General features: G+C 49.9%; 1 protein-coding gene across 1 annotated transcript in view; it reads right to left on the bottom strand.

Annotated features, from left to right (window-relative positions):
- Window positions 1-13,604: 13,604 nt before the first annotated feature.
- Window positions 13,605-24,411, bottom strand: part of LOC144120079 (uncharacterized) — a 75,350-nt gene continuing 64,543 nt past the window's right edge. The window contains exon 2 of the mRNA XM_077652543.1: window positions 13,605-13,769. Coding sequence (XP_077508669.1) covers window positions 13,605-13,769 — 165 coding nt within the window. The remainder of the gene's footprint in view (window positions 13,770-24,411) is intronic.

Here is a 24,411-nt window from a genome sequence, read left to right as displayed (position 1 = left end):
CTGATTACTAAGCGCCAATTGCTTAGTAATTGCTACGTGTATATGGATTAAAGCAATTATGCCATTGATGACGTCATAGTGTGAGAGATTTCGTGGACGGACGGACGGACAGCGATGAGCCATTAAAGGCGTTCGTCTTAAAAGTTGCGGAATCTTCTTAGCGTGGAAGGCTAGGTGTATAGTTCTGCTCTACTGATGCAGTGAACAGGAAACACTGATCGCGGGATGGGCGCTTTTTTCAGGCATTGGCGTGTATATCAAAGATTAAAAATTATATAGCAAAGACAGCTTCATTCTGTTGCACATTTACTACATTGTTTCTGGACTTAGTGTCTGCATGAACATCTTGAATGCTATAGAGAGAAATAGAGAGAAAGCAATATAATTAAAAGAAAAGTAGAGAAGTCGGCCTGGGGTAAGGTGACACTGGCCTGCTACTCCACACTGGGGAAGGAGAAAAAGTAAATTAAAAGAAGAGTGAGGGTGCGAATGCAATAAAAAGTAACATAGACATACAATGCTCGTTGGCTGGATTTATTTCAGTACCACGGAGTGTTTACTAAAATTTCTTGTGTGTGAAATTCTTCACAAGCTCTTCCGCACACTTTGCATCATAGCGCACAGTGCTACTATGCCACTGCAATACTTGTTAAACTTTAGCGACTGCATTCAATATTTTTTATCGATCTAACTTCTGCTGTCAAAGGTGGAGGAGTGGTGGACTGCCACAGTGAATAGGAAGTGCATTATGAAACTTCTCATTTGCGTGTCGCAGAAGTGCCTGCAGTCTTAACTAGTCTTAGCAAATACACGGCGGCTTTATGTTATATTTCAACTGTTTTGAGTAATCTCGAATTTCCCGTCGTCCATAATGGTGAAGCAAAAATTTCGACAATGTATACTGATGTTTATTTTTCTTGTCTATGGTTGGTATATTGCGCCAGAACACGTATTCTGAAAAGATTTTGTGGGTGGGTTCGAATAAGTTTCTATGCCTTGTGTTCGCCCACACTTTCGTTTTCGTTATCTTCACGCACCTGTTCATCTTACACTACCTACAAAACGTTCGATAACGGTAGTGATATTAGGAAGACTGCATTGAAAGCCAAGATTTGTACTAATAAAGCTTATTGTGCAATGATCATTCAGTAAGCTCTTCAAGCCGTACGTACTGAAGCTTCTCTAGCTAAAATGGTTTACAAGAAGATGCTCACATTCGAAATCTTGCGGTAAAACTTGTCAGGATGCACTTATTTATTTATTTATCGTTAATCCTTTTGTTGATAGTTACAGAAGAGCAAAGGTCGGTAAAAAGATGCCAGTCAAGAGTTAACAATAACACTCAACTGCTCATCCTGTTAAGAAAAGCAACAAACTGTACAACGAAAATTAGCTACTGTGTAGTCATTGGAGAAGCACATAAAGTAAAGTTGCTGTCGATATCATTATCCAAAGCATGACAAAATGTGAAAACAATGCCGCTTGTTACAATATACTGGCCAGTAGTATGCAGCAAATGAACGTACACTATGTGAAAAGTTACCACCTTTCACATCACATTGCATTGACCACAATCGAAAAGTAGCAGTTCCTCACTCTTGGACAGTGAACTGCTCTAATTCCTTCCTCCCTAAAGCATGCAATGACTGGAATAATACTTCTCGGACAGTCATTTGTAGCATCGACCCTGCGCGTTTTAGAACTGAATAAATCGCCCTGTTATAATCCGACTGATCATCTATCTGTTGTTCTCCAATACCTGTGTCTGATTCACATGCTTCTGAAGAGCAATCGTTTTATTCACAGAGCTTGTCACTTGAATCTTTGTTGTTTCGTTGTTTTTCTTCTGTGTGCATGTTATGGTTACTGTAAAATTCATTCTGTGTATCGCGTCCTCTCTTGAGTGTGATTTGTTTTTTGCCTCTGTTCAATGCCCCCAACCCCTCTGTAATGTGAAAGCCCTGAGGGTAAACAAAACAAATTAAATAGTTCGCTTAGCTTTTTTAAATCATTTACCAGTCAATCTTGCTTTGCCAGCTTGGTAATATCAAAGGCAACTTTGGCTAAGCTACCGACAAGCCACGGTAATGTCAGCGCCACCATGTGGCCGAATCAGTATTGGCTGTACCAGCGCTAAAAATCGGCGATAATAATAATAGTTTCAAATCCTTCCTGAGAACTAGATGAACCAGTCGAAACACAAACACAAGACGAAGCATTTGTCACTCATCCCAATACGCGTAAAGAAATATTTAAAACATAGCTCTTGACTCTAGTCTTTCAATATATTGGAAACATTTTATAGATTAGCTCACTACTTCCGCTTCAAAACACATGACCTTTATGTTCTAGCAATATTAGTGCCTATTGATATTTAATTTGCAGATATGTAACTTGATTAGCCAAGAACAAGTACATAATCTTGGAAAGTCTTTCATATCATGCGGAGAACAAGTTAGCATAAGAGGCCAACGTTGGAGTGTTTTATCAATGCCTGTGTAAACTATATTCTGTGAACGTAGAGGTGAGCAGAACCGTGTCAGATATGCGGCAATGGACGACTATAAACTAAGAGATGTGGATGCTCCCGTCATGTGTGGAAGACAGCACTCGAGGTGCCAGCGCTCAGCCATCCTTAACGGTTCGTGCACGCAGAGTGAAGGCTACGTGAGCGCGATTTAGTACGCCTTATTTTATTCGATTTGCGATAGGTTTTCCTTCTAAAAAAAAACTTGTGGCGGGGAGTTTTAATAGCTCCTTTATTTAGTTGAACAGAAAATCAGCAAATACTTGAATAAAAGATTTGTTTTTACTTTGCCATAGAAAAAATTACAATTCCGCATCAAAGAAAATTCCACTCACGTTATTTTCTCCCAAGGCTTGTGTACATTATTCCCTCATTTTAGTTCCATACATTTTGTTCGTCGCCCTTGAAAGCTTCCTAATTTGCTGCATTTGTTGAAAGTACACATCCCACTTTTTCCTTTATGCGCAATGTATTAATTTGTTGCTGTTTTAGGCCTACGCTGCTACGCGGTGGTTTACCGTTGCTTACTATGAAATATTGGGCGAAAGCACGTATTTTCTTTAATTTGGAGACTATCGAATACACGTCTAATAGATAGGTAGACACGTTCGCGCTGTCTCCTCGCTCACTACTGTTCACGTCGCTTAGCACGACGCATCTCGCGATCTCTTGTTGCTGCGAAGGCTAAGGCGCGCTCTCCATCTCGGAGCAGGATGATTCGTCCCGGGCTTATCACCCTTGTTTTAAAATCTCAACCACTTTACTCATCTCCTCTAAATCAACTGAGTATTTAGCATTTTCATTATCCCTACCAATTTACTCAAAGAATTCCGGTGGGCTACTGCACAGGTGCCCTGTTTCTGCAACAATGTTGCCAACTCAAACGCGTTTTGCTTTGATTGGGTTTTGATGAAAGGAAAATTACGCAGTAACAGTCTCACATAACACGCCGCAGGCGCTCATTGGTTAGAGCGCTCGGCTACAGAGCCGTAACTCTCGGGTTCGTACCCAGCCGCGGTGGCCGCCTTTCGGTGGAGGCGAAACCCAATGGAGGCTCTGTGCTGTGCCGTGTAAATGCGCGTTAAAGTTCCAGAAGTGGTCGAAATTATAGTGGAGCCCTCCACCACGGCGGCTCCTTCTTTTTTCTTTAACTCCCCCTTCCTGTCTTCTTTTACGGTGCAGTTCAGGTGCCCAACGAGGTATGTGAGACACTTACTGCGCCAGTTCCTATCCTGAAAAACGAACCGTCTCACATATCTCGGCCCGCCGCGGTGGCTTAGTGGTTAGGGCGCTCGGCTACTGATCCGGCGTTCTCGCGTTCGAACGAGACCACGGCGCCTGCGTTTCGATGCAGGCGAAACGCTAAGGCACCCATGTGCTGTGCGATGTCAGTGCACGTTAAAGATCTCCAGGTGGTCAAAATTATTCCGGAGCTCTCCGCTACGGCACATCCTTCTTCATTTCTTCTTTAACTCCCTCCTTTATCTCTTCCCTTACGGCGCGGTTCAGGTTGTCAGCCGATATGTGAGACATATACTCCGCCATTTCCTTTCCCCAAAAACTAATTCTCAATTATCACGGTGGATACCTGTACCGTGCCGTAAGGGAAGAGATAAAGGAGAGAGCGAAAGAAGAAAAGAGAACAGAGGTACTGTTGTGGAGGCCTCCGGAATAATTTCGACGACCTGACGCTCTTTAACGTGCGCTGACGTCGCATAGCACACAGGCAGCGTTTTCGTTTCGCCTCCATTCAAACGCGGCCTACGCGGTCGGGCTTGAACCCGTAAAGTCTGTTTCAGTAGCGGTGCGCGCCTACAGCTGAGTCTCAGCGTTTTCCTCAAGTTCGGCGATTCTGTAAACGTGTGCAGCGCACATACTGTGTGACTACCGGAACGTAGAAAAAAAATTAGCTGCTGTTCAACTACTGCGGAATCTAGTTAGAGAGCGAAAGCTGCAGTGTATCGGGTAAGTAGACGCGGCTTGGCCTCCAACGTTGAGTGCCTTCCGCACACAGGATTTGCAACGCGGCTACCCCGGCAGGTGGCGGTTAAATTAGTGGTTGGCCGCAAGAGGTTGGTCACCCAATGAACGCTGCGGCTTAGTGGCTTAGCGCGGCTATGCCAGGATATACGTAGCGAAACTGGTTGCGGCGCACGCGAGCTCTCCTTTTCAATCCTCCGACTTGGTACCAGGCATGCGACACAGCTGGCGAAGCGAGCGGACGCTGGCGCAACGAGGAACGCGGTGTGACGACATGCCAGATGGCGCGGTAGCGCGGAAAGCACAGTAACCGTCCCACATATCTCGGTGGATACCCGAACCGCGCCGCAAAGGAAGGGATAAAGGAGGCAGGGAAAAATGAACGAGGAAAGTGAAAATGGTGGTAGTGGTTTTATTAAAAATAATAAAAAGGAAGGAAAACATTTTTCCTAGCTCCGGCAGCCATCGATACTGAAGCAACTGAGCTGGGGCAGCGGAAATAAAGGATAGCAGGCAGAATGGAGAAATGAAATAAAATAGGTGAGGGGACAGGAAGAGAGGATAGGGGGAGAAGTAATATGTACAAACTATTTACACAATAAGAAATGTGTCCAGGTTGTGCGCGTGATTAGTTCATTTTAGAGGAATTAAATCACACATGCGCACAGCATTGTGTTGGTTACAACTGGAGTGGGGAGTCCAGTTATTAATCGTTCAAGGTAGAACTCGCGGAGCGGTCGGTCACTGCGTGTAACTACCTGACGGAGAACAGACGGGACGTCAAGCCCGTGTGTGCGAGGAATGCACAGAGGCTCACCAAAGTTCGCCCACGAGTGCGCGCACTGCCCTGCGGCCACAATAACGTCTTGATGGAGTCTGGTAGTATGCCCTGCGCCCTATTGGCCGCGAGCATATCGCGACGGGCATCGGCGAGCGCGGCACATTGAAGGAGCAGGTGTTCTAGTGTTTCCACTGCACCGCATCCGTCACACACATCACTCGTCGCGATTCCGTGACGCACCCGTCGTTCCCCGGGCCACACGCAGCCAATGTGCGCGCGGAGGATCATTGCACGTTGTGACCGTGTAAGTGCGCGACAGCCGGTGATACTGTCGATGCGCTCACCTCCTGCGATGCGTGGGTCGGGGTGCTGCTTTCGGAGATGGTCGTGGATGGCCGCACGCAGGTCCTCCAGCGCAAGAGGCAGATCGCTGGCAGGTAGTTGGTGTGCAGCTGTCGCGAGGTCGTCAGCTTCTTCGTTGCCTGCGATGCCGCAGTGACCGGCCACCCGCTGTGCACGCACGGCACAACCTCTCTGCGCGAGGCGCTCGATGCGCGAGCGAATTTCCCGCACTAGTGTGGTACCGCGGCCGTTAGATTGCAGGCGGCTGAGGGCGGCGCGGGAGTCGCGCAGCACAGCACTCCTAGGCGGCGGAGGCCCGAGGGTGAGCGGCAGGTCCAGCCCGAGCCGGATCCCCATCAACTCCCTCCGCCGTGGTGGAGGAGCCCAGGAATGCTGCGTGTTGCTGGCTGTGCAGTCGCAGGGCGGGGATGGTGGCCGCCGCAGCAAGGGAACAGCTGTCACGGGCCACTGAGCCGTCGGTGTACACGAGGAGATGGTCCTGGAGCTCCTCGTGTATGACGGCTCTGGCCGGCTGCTGCACAGCACAGAGGGGTGTGCTCCGCTTTCCCGCAATGCTGACGATCTCTCGCTGTACCTCCGAGGCAGCAGGTCAGGGCGCGCAGGAGCCGTAGGGGGGTGTACCTTTTGTCAATTGCTCATACTCGAGCAGCGACACGCCCATTCGTGAGCGCGGGTGCGAGCGCATACGCTGCAGCAGCGAGCTGCCGTCCGGTGCGCGGTGAAGCCGGCCGATGTGATTCAATGCCCTGCGCGCTGCTTGTAGCTCAAGAGGCCACGCTCCTGCCTCGGCCAACGTTGCGGCGCACTGCGAGTTTTTGGGCAGGCCTAGGCAAACGCGCAGGGACTTGCGGTGCTGAAGCTCGAGTTTTTTTCCAGCACGGCTTGCGAACCGTGACGAGCGGAAGCGCATAGAGCACCGCCCCCAAAGCTGCGGCATTGTATAGACGCAGCGCGGCTTGCTGGAAGATGCCCTGGCCTCGAGCGGTGAGCTTGTGCACTGCGGCGGTGATCCTCTTCTTCTGCCGACAGGCCTTGGTCGCCGCGGGGCGGAAGGAGAGGCGGTAGTCGATGTCCACGCCAAGGTACCGCGCCGATTTACGCCAAGGAATCGGAGTCCCGTCCAGTGACAGTTGCGCAAGGTGCGCGCGAGAGCGCGAAACGCAGGCCATGGCCACCGATTTGTCCGCGCTCAGCGACAGACCAAGGGCGCGCAAGCTGGCATCGATTGCGGTCAGGGCTCCCTGAAGGCACCCCCGCACGCGGAGCACCTCGCCCGGTGGTCCCCGCCAGCACAGAGCTATGTCCTCTGTATATATGGACATGTACACATGGTGTCGGCCGCTCTTGGGGAGGGAGGCCGGCACCACCGACATGGCCACATTAAACAGAAATGGTGATAGGACAGAGCCCTGCGGCACGCCCATGTCCACCGGGCGAGGCTTGGAGAGCTTACCCCCTACTCGTACGCGCATGGTTCGCCCGCTCAGGAAGCCATGAACGTATCGCGAAAGGCGCCCGCACACACCAGCCGCCTCAAGCACCGCGAGAATTGGTGCGCGGTGACCGTTGTCAAAAGCGCCCGATACGTCAGGTAGTAGCAGCAGCGCAACCTGGCCTGCCGCCCTGGCATGCTCCAGCGCTGTAACAACGTCCGATATAGAATCAGCCGTGCACCGCATCCCACGGAAACCCGTCTGCCGCTCGTCAAACAAATCAGCCTCCGCAGCCCGCTTGTTCAGACGCTGCAACGCCATATGCTCCATGAGCTTACCTGCCGCCGGTGTTAATGCCACTGGCCGGTATACGCTCAGCTCCTTAGGTGGGCGCCCTGCCTTTCGGATGGGACAAACGACCGCGGTTCGCCAATCCTCCGATAGCTCCCCGCGTTCCCACACCAGGTTGATCTGCTGCAGGAGGATCTGTCGTTGCTGCGCATCCAGGTTACGCAGCATCATGCTGGCTTATCTGTGCGGGAGCACCCGATGCTTCTAAACAAGCCCGATGTCCATCGGTGCCCTCCGTGAAGAGTGCGCTGAGGGCGCGCAACGCCAGCTTTGGGCGCGCGATCTCCGCGTCCCGTGCCTCAGGGGGCTGCAATGAAAAGCGGCCCCAGGCTCAGGCCGCGCTGTACGGGACGCCGGGCAACCGGATCGCCGCTGCCGCTGCCGGCGCTGCCGTTGCTTCGGTGACTGCTGCTGCTGGGGTGTTCCCCTGACGGCCTGCGCATATCAAAGCGCGCGCGGCGTCTGCTGATATTGCTGGTCGGGGGCCGCTGTCTCAGCCTGGACGACGGCTCGGACAACCCGCCTGGAACTCGGTGCCATGGATGTGGCCATTAAAGTGGCCACGCGACGCTCTCGCTGCCAGTGCGGGCACGCTGGGTCAATGGCTGCATGCCGCCCCCCGCAGTTAATGCAGCGGGGATTGCTCGCGCAGGTACTAGGCTCGTGCAGCCCGCCGCTGCGCGTGCATCGGGCAGGAGCACGACACACCTCACTGGCATGCCCCAGGCTGGCGCACATGGCACACTGGGGCGGCCGAGGACGGCAGGGGCGGACCGCTAGCCTGCGCTTGAATATGGTGATGAACGCCGGGGGTGTCGGCTCCGGAAAACTGAGAGCGAGTGTGCTGCCCGACAGAGACGCCGACACCATCAGTGCCGTTGACTCCGCCGCCGCTAGCAGCTCCTCCGCCGTCCTGCGCCCGTCCACACCGAAGACCAGGCCGGAGCTTTGATTCCGAGGATGAGGCTCCTTGGCGCAGACCGGCACGCCGAAGATGACGACTGTGGCTAGCAGGGCCTGGAGAGCATCGCTGCTCCCCGCGTCCACTGCCACCACATTCCGCCGCATGTTTACCCGAACGGCGAGGACGCCCGGGCGGGATCCGATCTCCTCACCCAACTCCCAGCCCTGTTCCCTGATGAAGGTGGTGCCCCGGTTCGCCGTCCGAAACAGCACCGTCCCTACCAGGCTGGACGGGACCTCCAAGGCAGCCGCGGCTCGCTCCAGGGCAGCTCTCCGACGCCGCTGCGCCTTGGTGGTGGTAATGCGCCACGGGACCAGGCTGGCCCCAGCATCAGCGTCGCCGCTGTCTGCGGCGCATTGCTGCGGCGCGCCGCGGAGTTGTGCGCGCTCGCTGCCAGCAGACGGAGCCCCAGCCACAGCCTGGTCTCGTGCGGCGGGATTTGATGAGGTCGCACACGGTTTTCTTCCGGACGCCGTCGCCCCAGCAGCAACAGCAGAAGCATCAGCAGCACGCTGGATGTGGGCTCCATGGGGCTCGCGCTGGGAAGGCCCTGCTCCTTCGAGTGTGGAGGGAGAGGAGACAGTGACAGTGGGGGGGGGGGGGCGGGGGCTTCGGGCTTCCCGCTTTGCCACCGCGATGTCCCTTTTGGTTTCCGAGTCCCTCTCCTCCTCGGACCCCGTTGAGCGTCGCCGTTTCCGGAGAGCAGACTCGTCCATTGGGGTGCAGATGCTCTCCTCGGTTGCAGGTGTCCGCGGTTTGCCCGCAGCAGCAGCATCAGGGGAAGAGGGCATCACAGTCGGTTCCGCAGGTGTAGCAATGGCAGCAGGAAGCGCAGGGGTGGCCAGAGGCGGGGAGGGAGCCGCCATGGAGTTCTGCGTCTGGTGAGCGAGCGCCATGGCGTCTATCTAGGCTAGAACGCATGGGTCCGCTGGCGCCACGTCCAAGGTCCCGATGATGGACTCGAGGTTCTCCGAGGTGGTGATGAGCGCCGCCGTCAGGCACCTCACCGTGTCCCGCAGATCAGCGATCTCGGCCTGCATTCGCCGAATGGTGCTGGACGGCCTTGTTCTGAATGGCGTTCGTCTCCGTGATCGTGAGGGTGAGCGGCCTGTCCTGCGTTGCTCATTGTCACCGCCGAACACAAGCCTTCGCTCGTTCACGGTGTCTGTGGCCTCCATGGAGAGACCCCGCAACTCCGCGAAGCCTTAGGCCCAGCGTCCGAAGGAGCAGAGAGCTAAAAAACAAGTCCGCTCGCTTCGAGTTACATTTTGAGGAAAGACGCGGCGCTGCGCAGCGGCGGAACACCTGTGGCTCGGTGCTACCAGTGGCGCATGCGCAGTTGTGACTAGGATGTGAGAGAAAGAAATGCGCCGTGTGTCGTCACTACTCTTGAGAATGCGCAGCATGGCTCTCCAGGAATCACACGAAACTGCTCAACCTGCGGGCAGTAAAGCTTTCGCTTTAAAAGCTGCGATTGCATACAGCTCTCGTGAAGTGGCCAGCAAAGCTCATCTGTTCACGCTGCCACGAGTTCGAACGCCCTTCCCGACAATATTTATTTATTTTCTAAAACTGTCCGTCGGCTCCGGAATCTTCAGCGGCTGGCGCTTAATAAGGAAAGCAACTGCAAGCGCTGAATGCTCTGACCCTCGTGCGTTCTCTGGACTGACCGATTCCGCTGGTCTGGATCTGCACTGTTAGTTGTTCGCGACGAGGCGCATTGCAAGATGTTCTTTATTACAAGGGTTGGCGGTGCGGGGTAGCTGACAAAAGGGAGAACGCGGCCCCAGTTACAGTGATCTGAAACAACATACATGGCCAGCAGGTCGCCGAGGGTGCGGATGAAACGCTCAACCATGCCATTTTGTCTGCGGGTGGTAAGCGGAGGTGGTGCGGTGAATGATGTTGCATTCCTGAAGGAAAGCTTCTACAACTTCAGATAGAAAGGCCGGACCTCTATCACTGAGCAGCTCTTTGGGCGCACCATGGCGAAGAATGATGCGATGGAGGATGGAGGATGCAGTGTTGTAGGCTGTAGCAGATGGTGATGGCGACGTTTCGGCTTAGCGTGTAAGGTGATCGATCGCAACGATGATTTAGCGGTTGCCGGCTGATGTGCTGGATAGAGGGCCGTAGACGTCAGTACCAACACGCTCGAAGGACTGCGCTGGTCAAGACAGGGGCTGCATAGGAGCGGCGGGTCAGCGAGGTCGGTTTTTTGGCACTGGCATGCGGTGCAGGACTGGAAAAACTGGCAACCATAACGGGCCATCCCACGCCCGCGGTACCACTGTCGTAGACGGGTGAAGGTCTTCAAAAATCCCACATGGGCGCACTGGGGATCATCGGGGTAGGAAGAGCAAATGAAGGAGCGCATATGTGTCGGAATGACGGGAAGCCACTTGCGAGCATCCGGGAGGTAGTTGCGGCGGTAAAGAAGCTCGTCTCTGATGCAAAATGGTGGGTTTGACGACGGAGAGCACGGGAAGGAGGTCGAGACGATTGGCCAGATAGGAGATCTAAGAGGCAAGTGGTCCATGGGTCTTTGCGTTTCTCGGAAGTCATATCAGCGGACTCAAACGTCAAAGAAGGCAGGGCGGATATACAAGGCACTGCCTCAGATCGCACAAGGGAACGTGAGAGGAAATTAGCATCGGCATGTTTACGGCCGGAACGATAGACAACGCGAATGTCGTACTCTTGGAGTGGCAGAGCCGAGCGCGCCAGTCGACCGGAGGGATCTTTCAAAGAAGACAACCAGCAGAGGGCGTGGTGATCGATGACAACGTGAAAAGGGCTCCCGTACAAGTAGGGACAAAATTTGACGTTCGCCCAAAGACTGGCTAAACACTCCTTCTCGGTGACTTAATAGCTGCTTCAGGTTTTGTGAGTGTCCGGCTACCGTAAGCGACTACGTATTCGTCAAAGCCATGCTTGCGCTGAGCGATCACTGCACCGAGGCCGACGCCGCTGGCATCGCTGTTGTTGAGTTCCGTCGGAGAACGAGGGTCACAATGACGCAGAATATGTGGAGTGGTCAGGAGGCGACGGAGTGTTGTAAACGCTTTACCACAGGGTGACGACCAGGCTGAGAAGTCGTGGCCGGAAAGGAGCTTGGTCAGGGTGACGATGATAGTGGCGAAATTCCGGTCAAAGCGGCGGAAGTAGGAGCCGAGGCCTACGAAGCTGCGGAGGTCTTTTACAGAAGTGGGATTCGGAAATTCTGCCACAGCTTTCAACTTGGCTTAGTCCGGGAGAACGTCATCCTTCGTCAGTACGTGTCGGAGGATGGTGAGCTGCCGAAGTCCGAAGCGGCACTTTTTAAATTGAGTTGGAGGCCAGCGTCGGCCAGGCAGCGAAGAACAGTCTCAAGGTGCTAGAGGTGAGACGAAAAGTCCCGGGAAAAGTTCACGTCACCTAAGTAACAAAGGCATGTGTGCCATTTATGCCCGCGGAGTAGGCTGTCCATCATGCGCTCGAATGTGGCAGGTGCATTGCATAGGCCGAAAAGCATGACATTATATTCATAGAGCCCGTCGTATATGACGAATGCAGTTTTTGGGTGATCGGCCTCTGCCATCTGCACCAGCCAAAAACCGGAGCGCAAGTCCAATGAAGAAAATAACTCAGCGGCCTGCGGGCAGTGGAGGGCGTTGTCGATGCGAGGGAGAGGGTAAACGTCCTTGGGTGTAATCTTGTTCAGACGACGGTAGTCGAGGCAGAACCGGATGGAACCGTCTTTTTTCTTGACCAGGACCACCAGCAATGCTCACGGCTGAAGGACGGCTGTATCACGTGGCGCTTGAGCATGTTGTCGGGCCACCTTTTTTTCATGATGCGGCGCTCAGCGGATGACACGCGGTAAGGACGTTGACACAAAGTGGCGCGGGTGACAGTGTCAATACAGTGGGTCATGGTGGTTGCGCAGCCAAAGGACGGTTGCCGGTGGTTAGGCCAAGCTTCAAAACGATGCAGGACGGCGACAAGTTGGGCTCGATGGGCTCGTTAGGTAGGCGTCAAGGTGGCGTCGACTGAACGGTGAAGAATATCGAGAGAAGACGGATTGGCGATGGGAACAGGAGTAAGGCCGGCCGCGCTATCGACGAGGGGGTATGCGGAGGCGGGATCGAAAACGGCAAAGCTACCAAGCGACTGGCCATGGAGTAAAGTGGTAGGGCAGGAGAACGGTTTGGCCACATAAATAGCGCTGGAGCCACGAACAGTTGTCAACAGAACATGAGGCAGCAAAACAGCCTTCTGGTCAGCGCATCTAAACGGGGGCGTGTAAATTACAGCTGCGTCGGAGAGCAGCACAAGAAAAAGCCACCAGTACTGAAGAGGAAGGCGGAATGTCTGTATCCTCTGAGAGTACCACAGCAGCGCCAGCAACATCAGCTACGTCCAAGGGAGCGTCACTGAAGGGCGATAACTCAAGCTGACCACGGGCGCAGTCAATACTGGCGTGATGTGTGGAGAGGAATTCCCAACCAAGGATGACGACGTGAGATGACCGGGCGAGGGCGACGAACTCTATTGTGTATGGAACGTTCTCGATGAGCAGGCGGGTGGTGCAGGCGGCTATGGTCGAATGTCCTGAGCGCTGTGGTGCGGAGAGAAACGCCAGGAAGAGGCGTTGTCACTTTTTTTAGTCTGCGACAGAGGTTGTGACTGAGAATGGAAATGGCTGCGCCAGTGTCAACAAGTGCTTCAATGGCGGCGCCCTCAACGAATACGGTAATGAAATTGGCAGGTACTGAAACAGGTTTTGAGTGAGTCACTGGTGAAGCAGTTTTTGCCTCCGGAACTGCGGCCGTTAGTTTTCCGCGTGGGTGGCGGGTTGGCGGCGGAGCATCGAAGGACGGGAACGTCGGCCAGGAGACGGCAAGCGGTGGGTGCGGAGATGGTAAGTAGGAGAAAAAGAATCCGGAGGCGGCTCATGTGACGCAGGTGAGGACGACGGCGGAAGGTCGTACGTTGGCTCACGGCTGTAATCGTACGAATGGTGGTCACGACGGCGACATAAACGAGCCACTTGGCCAGCGATGCCGCACGCGTAGCAAATAAGGCGATTGTCTTGCGTGCGCCAGTGATTGAGTGGCTGCGGGTGTGATCGGGAGCGGGCAACCGGACGTTGTGGTGGGGTCACAGGTCGCTGGGGTTCTAACAGTCGCAACACAGCATCGGCGTACGTTAGAGGAGCCGCGATCAGGGGTGGTGAGGAGGAGGTGGCAGGACCTGAGCGACTGGCTCCTCGACGACACGCTGTAGGCTGGGAGTGAGCGACGGCGCCGGTGAAGGTGGGCAGGTAGACAAGCCCAGCTGGCATGCGACTCCCTCACGACCAATGTGCTGGATGCGCTGGAGGAGCGACTGTTGGTCCAGAGCACCATCCCCTGGGAGAGCCAAGCTGGATAGTGTGCCTCCTGAAAGCCAGTAAGCCGCGTGGAAAGGCGCTGTTTTCGCAGCTCATCGAAGCTTTGGCAATAGCTTATCACATTTGAGACAGCATGGGTATCCTTGGCGATGAGCATCTGGAAGGCATCATCGTCAATGCCTTTAATACTATGTATGATCTTGTCTGCCTCGCCCATAGAAAGGTTGATACGCTTGCAGAGGTCGACGACATCTTCTATATAACTGATGAAGTTTTCACCACTTTACTGGGCCCGACTTCGCAAGCGTTGCTCGGCGCAAAGCTTACGCATTGCGGTAGGGCCATAGCTTTCTGTCAGGCTGCTTCTGAGAGCCGCCCAGCCTCTGATGTCAGCCTCGTGGTTTCAAAATCAAAGATTGCCTACGTCGCTCAAATAAAAGATAACAGTGGTGAGCTTGTTGCTGTCGGCCGACTTATTGTATCCACTTACGAGTTCATACGAGGCCAACTAATCCTCCACAGCCGTACCATCTGTACCGCTGAAAATGGCCGGGTGACACTGCCGTGCGGCGCCGGAGCAGAGGAAAGCTGACGAAAGCTGTGATGCAGTTTGGATGACAGTCTCAGGCATCGCAGAGGTGGTAGGCAATGCGCGGCTGCGAAGCTCCAGGGTGAGGGGATCGTTGGCACCTCCACCACCTGTAATAAGGAACGTCTTGCAAGGTGCTGCGTCGCGAACAGCTAGCGGTACAGTACAGGTACAAACCAGAGGCAGCGGTCAGTCGTTATTGTTTTTGTTACACTCATACAATGGCACATGCTCACATAGGGCGATTGGCCAAGAATTGGGGGCACAGAGAGTTTTTCAGATAAATATTTCCTTGACGAAAATACAATGAATGCTGAGGAAGGAAGAAGTAAACAAAATGAAGCAGCGAAATGAAAGAGGAAATACATAACGCACGCAGGAGGTAGACACTGAGGTATATAGCCGAGAGGTGAAATGATAATTATCATTGTAAGAATGATAATTTTGAGGTCCGTCCAGAGCACGCACGAGGGTCGGAGCGTTCAGCGGTTTTCGTTGTCTTCATCTTTATGCAATGAGTCGCCGAAGATTCTGGAGCCGAATGTCACTCTTACACATGCGAATATTCGAGATGTTATGATTAGGGGCATAAGACTGTGCTATAAGTCCTATACAAAGATAATTGTTAAGCAACAGCTAACCAAACCTATTCCATTGAAATTATCTGTCCGCCAATTAAGAATTTAGTCCATGCAGAAGATGTCCTTTTGTTCTGAAAAACAAAGAGTGTGCTTGAGGCATTACTTTTGACGCAACAGTTTTGTGAGGTATCAGGTGTGTCTCTTAATTTAGAGAAATACAAGCGGTTGGGTTGGATGATTCGGGTACAACGCCACGTCACTTTGGTGGCGTAAGCTGCGACTGCGGGATCCTCCAGTACCTAGGGGTTCCTCTTCACCAAATTCGCAACAAAGGATATCTGATACGGGTCCCATTTGAACCCCACATATTGGAATTATTTTTGGAAATGTGGTGGAGTGCTTTAAGGTTCCTTCACTTCCGCCACCGGTTGGCCCGGTATTGCACTGCCTCCGGGATCGGCCTGGGTCATTATACCGCGCGTCTTTTCTATCCTGTCTTTCTATCATATCTTTGAACTCTCCTATCAGCACGTGGCAGCGATTGTGGCTCGGCTTGAGCCAGTGGGCAGGCCTGTGCACTTTCCTTTTCTTTCTTCCTGGCAACAACAGACAGACAAACAGACAGATTCGCAACAGTGGAGCCTACAGGGTATTAAAGATAATCTCCATAAGGCCACAAACCAAGGCTTGGATGAGGAGGGACCTGTCAGCGTTTGCTCGGACTCACGTTTGCAACATTTTTTTGTTTGCAAAACTTGCCTATGCGCTGCAGGTTCTCCACTGTGCGAGGAAGAATGTGCAGATAATGCACAGAATATTCACTACCTTCGAATGGCGTTCCCAATAGGAACACATGCGTCAGGATAACGTATTTCTTTCTCTAGAGTATGGTGGAATATTCGTTGTTCACTTATTCGTGCGTCAGCTTGTTTCACGTTTTATTTCTTTCACAAATCAGCAAACCGCCCTTTTTTAGCAGCTGTGCATAGCAGGCGTCTCAGTGCTCATTTGGCTTTTGTATCCGCACCGACTGGACACACTCGTGAGGGGCCTTTATGGGGATTCCGTAAGGAAGTTGTTCATACCTTCAATTTCCTCACAGTGCGCTTTTCTTGAGACTACCTGTATAGCCTCTGCAGAAGAGAGATGACTCAGGCGCTTACATAGTATTTGTTTCTTGTACCGGTGTATCGGCAACCTTTTCTGGAGTTCCTTAAAACCAGCGTTTTAAAACGTGTCAGGCGAATGTGCATTTCTTCGGCTGCAAAAATATTCTTTAAGCTGCACACATTCACGCTGCCTGTGAAAGCATGGCTTCATGCTAAGGAGATAGATTGCCTACCTCTGCATGGTGATGAACGCACGTGATAATGCAAGGCTTGCTTGAAGACTCAGGTCACCCGTGAACCTGCTGGTAGACACAGGGTATCTGTCCAGGGCGTCATTGAACCTCAACATTACAAAGGTGTCTTCATCATGGTTCTCATTTGCGATGACGACTTGAGTGCGGGGACGTAACTTGACTAGAAAGTGTGAGTCCTTGTTGAGAATATTTGAGTAACTCAAAAATTCTCACTGAGAAACAAACTGAAGTGTCTCTAAATATGCGGGCATTTATAAAGCAATCTTCTGCTTTACGAAAAGAGGTAATATTCGCAAATAAGCTTAAAATTTTATGAGAAACGTTGATCCTATAGAACTACTTTTGAGTGCGTTCCTTGCACTGATAAAGAATCTTTTCTATTAAATAAAGCTCCACACTTCCTCGCAAGAACAAAAAGAATAAAAAAATTTCATGTGTGGGCTATTAAATATTTTTTTTGGTAGGAACAAATAGCGGCACAAGGAAGGAACAACGCTAAAGAGGTCGTTGTAAAGGCACGCAAAGGGCAAGCGATGGCAATTTGTCTTCTTTTTTTTAATAGATTGCATCGCTCTCTCTGCCGCAACGCTCAAGACAAGTGCAAGACACGTTTATGCCGATAAAATTGCATTTAGAATTTTTTCTGTTTTTGACTCAAAATAGTTAAGTCTAAGAAGGAAACTCTTCCTATTGAAGTGAAAGGCGTTGTGGAATAGCTTTTGGGATCCGAGTCAAGAAGTCGTTGCCGACGCAGTGTAGTGCTGATTCACGATTGACTGGTGGTGCCTGCACTTTTAGTTAATTTTCTAGCCTTTTATAGCTTACAAAAGACTCGTTTTCCGTAAAAGAAATGTGTGATAGTTAAACTGCAGTAATATGTAAGTACAGGCTAACTTGAATTTGTCATTTGTGCCGGTTTAACGTTTGACTATATGAAGACAACGTTTTGTTGTTCAAAAGCATGGAAAAGGTAAGGCAAGAACACGAGTAAACTACAGAGGAGAAAAAAAAACAGCAGAAAATGCAATCATTTGCAGTACAGAAAATGTTTTCCGGAAACGTACACAATCCAGGCTTGGAGCTGAGGGAAGCAAGAGCACAAATGCATCCGAAGACCCGCACGTAGCAGGTTATTCATTCAGGCTGCTGGAGAATCACAGACTCTGAATACAGCAATCCGAAGCGGGTCTCTATTGGAGCGTGCAGAAATATGTCAAGTCGGAGGAGGCGACAGCAACCATGCGGAAATGTGACGCCGGTGTCTTCGTTTGCCAAGGAGAGAGCGGGGGTAGGCATCAGCCCACCCGCACACTGGGCGGCAATCACAACTGGCACAAACTAACGTCGCGCTATGCAAACGCAGCACCTCGTGCTTCGCATAGTAAAAAGAGGGCCAAGGAATATCGAATGCGCCACACATATTCACTGTCTTACCAAAGCGTGCACTGCATACTAACCCGGTTTTGGCAGTGTCCACGTCCTACTCTACTGCAATTCAAGCGGCGAGTTCGGCAACAGCCCCTGATGAGAAAAAAGATTTATGCTGGGTTAAACTCAAAGTATTGAAACATTGTGTGAAAAGGAAACGTTGTCATTAGAAGTGAACGAACTCACCCTGTCCGCTCGCCTGTTATAAATCTCGCGAGAGTAATACGCTTTTCTGACATGTGCCGCAGAGACTTAGTGCAAGCCTGCCTTTCTTGGAGAGTATTGGAAATGGCCAACCAGCGCAATCTCTCGACCAACAGTAGTGAAAGGCGCCAATCAAGAGGAATATTTTTCCGTGTAATTCTGAGAGGTGAAACCTATGCAATGAAATACTGCTTAGCATGTTGTTCATGATAGTGTAGTCTGCCTGTGCGTTTCATAATTTGACTTATAATGTTTCTGTGCTCGTATCGTCTAGTTCTGAAGCACACAAAATCGCGAATTTGGGAGCAAACGTTCTAATCTCCCTGCGAAATTAGAGATATTTTGTGACAGATATTACAAGGTCGTAGCCACGTAAACTAAAAGCGTTTGTCCATAATTTTAGGGCTCCTGTCATGCTGCTTGGCACTTGAGCCCAAGGTCCGAGATTTCAACCACGTAGCGCTCGATGCAATTTTATACAGCCCATAGGGAAAAAAAAAGGCGGAATATTTTGCGATATTAATGTACATTAAGGTACACCGTAAGATCACAATTACTCCAGAACCCTATACTGCCACGTTCCTCCTAGCCCACAGCCAGATTTCAAAGGTCTGTTCCCATACAAACCAATCACACAACAAACCGGCGTTCCGAGAACGTGCTGGTATGCCACATTCTCCCAGACAGCCTGACTACACCAACTGCACTTCCCTAAAACATTTTCTATTAAAGCTATTGCTTTCACTAAAAGGCTAATGGGCACGCTGTGTCGCGTCCAAACCAATTATTAGCTTCCCAACTAATGCGCTTTGTGATCCAGGGTGCGGAACAGTGACCACGTTGGTTTGAATCGTTCTACAAGAGTTAGGTGGAGCAATGCAAAGAGCATTTAAAGCGTATTAGTACTGAGCTTCGCAATCCCCTCTAGCGCTCTTGCGCAGGCGCAAGACCATACGAAATGCAGAAGGAAATCGGCTTCGAAGAGAAGTTGCGCAATATTTGTGTTTTGGTTGTTCAGCAACTGAGAGCTCCAGAAAAACGTTGACGCGAATTTACGTTGCTTGTACCTTAAATTGAGATTAAAAATATTTTCTCACAAATGCGATGTGGTCATTGGTTGCACGGCGCTTCAATGAGAGCGTGATTGGGATGCAGGAAAATGGACTGAGTGAACAGCCATTGCGCTTTCCTTCATTAATAGGATCTACCACTCCAAGCTCTATTTTCTTCACCTAGAAGGATCTATCCAAGTATAACGCTTTTTTACGAAAACATGCAGATAGCGCTAAAAGGCAGGATAGTGGTCATCTGCGCTGGCAATTTTCATTTGAAAGACGGAGCACCAACGCGCGTCACTACAATAGCGAGCCAAACTTGCGGGCCTTTACGCTGGACGTTCGTCGTATATATATAATGAAGGACCAACAAACGTTGATCGGTAGGGCGAGATACATGTTTCTTGTTCCATGCGGTATGCAGTGTCTGTAGTGCGGCGAAGATAATGAGCACTCAAAGTTAAGACCAACAATTGGGACTACGGTTCAAGTGAAGCTTAAACCGTGCTACGCCACCTGCGTATTGACTAACGTTTGTATAATTTCTCACGGTATTCGATGGAGCACATTGTCCCGACTGAAAAATGGAGTGTTTGATGACGTGGTCATCTTTTTCCTGCCATTTCACTGCTTACAGAGAAAATTACGTTCAAAGGTCACTGCTGCTAGCGCAATGCCGCGGAAGAAAACGGCGTCGCCCAGCAGCGGCACTCGTTGATCTTCGCAGCGAATACTGCACTGTTTGGCTTATGCCCGCCGCGACATCACAATCGTAAAATGGTGTGCTTGAGCAGTTCAGTACGTAGCAGCTTTTGTCCGCCACTGCAGAACTTTCAGCTTAATGTAAACGGGATTAAATACGGTTGTTGGGGGGCAACGCAGCGCGCGATGGATTGGGCAACTATTGCTGTTATGCTAAGCGACAGGAAGTAAGAAGGATTGGTATGAAGACAAAAGGGGGTTAGAGATATTCTAGTTGAAAAAAGAGGAAGGAATGGGCGAGATCAGGACATGTATTATGAATGAGAGGTGCCGCACCGCCGTATAAGGTAATGTAGCGGATTCCAAGAAGCCAAGGGCGCAGCAGGCATGGGCCAAGTACGCTGGGAGAGGAGTTTGGGAAGTAGAAGGTAACTGCAGATTACACCCGACCGAGGAGAACGGCGCAAGGCAGTGTGTGGTGTAGTGTTGAAGGAGGGGATTCGGAAATTCCTCTGTTATGCTATGTGCGTAATTAGATTATTGTAATCATTAAACAGGGTTTTGTGGGACGGTTTATTAACACAGCGACAATCACCGTCATTCTTCTTGTTTGACGTTACATTTACGTGTCAGTACTAGACCGATCTTTAGACTGTTCGTCATTTTGCGCAGCTTTGAAGCTAGCTTCCAGCTGAATTTTGCTTTGCGTTTGTGGAATCTTGTGAGCGTGCTTTTGATCATGATGTAAAAAAATATAGTGCGACGGGACTACAGAGATCAGCGCTCTTCTCCGTCGTCCTCTGTGTCTGTCGTGTTCCTTCCCGCTATTTTCTACACCGTGAACCATCAAAAATTCGCCCAAGTTTTGGGTCTACTTCATCTATTTGATGCCTTCAGTTTAACATCGCTGCCCTCGACGCCCCGACAAATAAATTTGAAATAAGTAATTCCAAATTTTGTGCCGCAATATTTGTGCTAGGGCACCCCAGGATGGTCCGAATTGGTAATGAGCCATAATAAACAATGTCAGTATAAAGCTTGAAGTGAATCACGGTCACTGAACAAGTCTGAAGAAGTGTACGACGCTTCAGAACCGCATACAGGTTCCTTGTTCACTCCCTTGGACTAGCAGTCTTCGTCACTTATGCAGGCAGCTCGGAATGTAACGAGCTTGGTAAACGGCCGGCATAGTACCTCCTATCCGGTTCATCACAGCAGGCGTTGACTGAATGTTTTAGGATTTTTTCCTTGGGTACAATAATGATGTTGTCCCAGACAGCCTTGCATTTTCAAGCGCATACACGGCAATGACTTTCGTCATGCGACTCTGATTTCTGAAATCGCTTTTGTGCTCCTTGAGCCGTCTTCTAAACTTCCCTGTTTCGCCAGTGTATACTCGATAGCGATCAGCGCATAGTGTCTTGTACACGACTCCTAGGAGCAAGTCAATCGGCAACCTGTCTTTAACGTTCATGGGCTGGTTTCGTAACTTGCTGGCCGGAATACGGGCAATGCGCATGTCGTATATCGAAAGTATGTCATAGTGCCTCACTGAATACTTGGACGTAGGGGATGGCTGAAGGTGCAATGAAGGTCTTGTTATTCTGCATTCCTGGCTGCAATACACGCTTCACAGTTTTTCAGATAAAACTTCTAGGGTATTCGTTGCAGGGTAGGTCACGGTGGATTGTTCTTAATTCACTTTTCAATACATTGTCATCAGACCTGACGCATATGTGGCGCGTGTTATCACTGACGGCACTACGGACGTCTTATGGCCGACTGAATGGCAAGATGCAAAATTAAGATGACAACATCTGTGTGTGGGCTTCCTGTATTACAGCAGGAGAGAGTGCCTACATTCCGGCGAATAGCAAATAGTCTTTCATTAGTTCCGCGGAGAACTGTTTACGCGCAGAATGGGCGTTCAGGCTATCCAGGAAGCGTAGGATATCTTCCTTCTTTAAAATTCAGAAAGGGTAGTCTACGCAGCGGTAAAAAACATTCGATGCCTGAGTGAAGGTTGTCAGTATCCTTTCCTCTAAGGTTTCCACTTCTACGTTTGCCGTTGTAACCGAGGTTGACACTCCCATTGACGTCGTTTCTGTCAACGTCTGCACAGTAAATAAAACTGGTGTGCATGAATCCTAAATGTTCTATTTGAAAGTACGCTATAAATTCAGCCCAGGACAAAAATATGACGGACCGCTTTAGAGAAATCTTCATGCACAGAGGTGTTTCCAGTTACAAGAGCCTGAACACACAAAGGGTTGCAGATCGCGATGGAAGGCTGATTCCGTAAAATGGACGAAAAATTGAGCTTTTTTTCATGGAGACCGTTGCAGCCATCAACCTCTCAACGCCGCTCACAATTTCCTAAAAAAATACAAACCTGATAAATAGTTTAAGACGGTATAGTGAAAGCTGTTTAACTTGATTTGCAAGCAGAAAACACTTATTTGCTGTGAATATGTACTCAACTGTGCACAAATAAGGCTGGTGATGCCAGATTTGCGGCAAGGATGAGTATGATATACTATCTCCATTTATTTCATTCCACGTTGTTTCAATCGCTCTCTGCGCCTGCTGGTAGATTCTGGTCATAACGAGAGCATGGCGGCCCTAGAGACTATGTCTAACCGCCAATAGAATCATCATCATCATCAGCCTGATTCAACCCACTGCAGAACAATGGCCTCTCACATATATCTCCAATTAACCCGGTCCTGTGCCGCCATCTTAACGCCGCAAATTTCTCAATTTCATCCGCCCACCTGACTTCCTGCCACCGCATGCTACGCTTGTCTTCCCTTGTTATGCACTTCGTTACCTTTTACCCTTTCCGGTCAAAATTAAAATTTTTCAGCAGAAAAAATCGATATATAGACACTGTCATATATAGGAGAAAGACAATTCTATAACATCAGAAAATCAAGATTTTATCAATTCTTTATAAGTTGTTTTTTCATGATTTCCAATTGAATCATCGAGACTTAGTGCGAAGTACTTTGTTTTTGTGATCTCATTTAGACTGTAAATATCAACTTTTTTTAACCTTAGGCTTGAATCTGTTAAAGTAGAGGATGCCACATTTCTACCATTAATATAGGCAATTATGACATGACACACAGCTTGCACCTCTGTTATTTTCTGATTGTGTGCGTGCTGGTTTGCGGTCCCATGTTAGCAGAATTCTTGACCTGGTTGAAGAGAAGCACTGATTCTTTTGAGACATGCCTTGTAAGAGACAGGGCCGTTACGCTGCCAGTATTGAGATTTCACGCCTCGAGCTCACAGCATCTACTAAGTGCACGAACTAAAAATTTGTAATGTGATTATCTCAAAGATTTAGTCGATGTAGAAGCGTTTGAACTATTTGTGTGGGAAAGATGCTCATTATAGTGGGGATTCCTATTCATGATTTCTTCCTTGTTCAGCAGCATCGTGCTGCATGCACAATACGAATTTTTCTGTAATGACTTTTTTGGTTGTACAACATGAACTGTTGGACGAGTTGGTCGTCTATATGGAAGTTGAAAGCTGTATGGCTTTCAACCAAGGGCGTACACGCGCTGCCATTCGGTTCTGCGTCGTCCTAAAGTTATGAATTTACTCGCAGTGACGACATTCTATACAGGTTCAATTCTTCTGTGTTATGCTTTGCCTTTTAGTTGTTGCTGAGCTTTGTGCAGTGAATGCTATTTCTTCATCATCGGATGAATCGACACCTCATGACGTCTGGTGGACCGCTCTTGAAAATTCGTGCTTTCTGTCTGAAAAGCGCTTTCGTTAAAAGCACGCATTTTCGAAAAAACATGTTTACTTTTACATATAAAATGCGGAATTGGAACATTTTCACGACAGAAGAAGTAGCGCGTTCCACAAATACGACCGTGCTGCTTATTCTACTTATTCTCCAGGTCCCACTGATTCTATATGGAATCATTACTATTTGTAAAATATCTTAGCGCTTGTAAAATTCTTTACTCGAAATAATTTATATTGAAGAAGTAACGTGCGGCTCATTTGTGCCCTTCTATGGGATTAGAGTACAACAAAATTGATTTTCTTTCTTCTACGCGGTGCAACAGAGGATGTCACACCAGGCGAAGGCGAATGGAAAGCGAACGCAACTTCTATATCCCTCTCTTACGTACTAGCATTCGTACGTCTTGTAGAAGGTCGCTAAAATGTGATGAAGAATTGCTAAATGTCTGAACTACTGCAAAAAAACGCACGACTTTCTCACTCATTTCAAGACTGGTGACGCTTAAATTTAGTGATTCCAATTTGAATCAGTGGGCTTGAAAGGGCTAACGGGCATCGGTCATCATGCACTCGCTTTACATGCACTACCCAAGCCAACTTCTTCTTCTTGATTGAGACTAGGCTGTCATTAACCCGCGTTTGTTCTCTGTCCGCTCTGCCCACCTCCTGTCCTTTAACGTTACACCTTTCATTTTTAATTCCAAAGCTCGCTGAGTTGTCCTCAATTTCAGTTGAACCCTTTCGGTTAGGCCCTACATTTCAGCCCCACAGGTAAGTAGCGGTAACATACACAGGTTATATACTTTTCTCTTGAGAGATATTGGTATACTGCCAGTAATGATATAAGAGAACCTGTCAAATGCGTTGCACATAATTCTTGTTCTTGTTTGGACAGTATCAATAGAATAAAATAACTAATTCTTCTCGCCATCCTTTGGCAATGAAGGG

The sequence above is a fragment of the Amblyomma americanum genome, chromosome 2, assembly GCF_052857255.1.
Source record: "Amblyomma americanum isolate KBUSLIRL-KWMA chromosome 2, ASM5285725v1, whole genome shotgun sequence".
Lineage (NCBI taxonomy): Eukaryota > Metazoa > Arthropoda > Arachnida > Ixodida > Ixodidae > Amblyomma > Amblyomma americanum.
The sequence above is the reverse complement of the archived record's forward strand: the minus strand, read 5'-3'. Positions and strand labels throughout refer to the sequence as shown.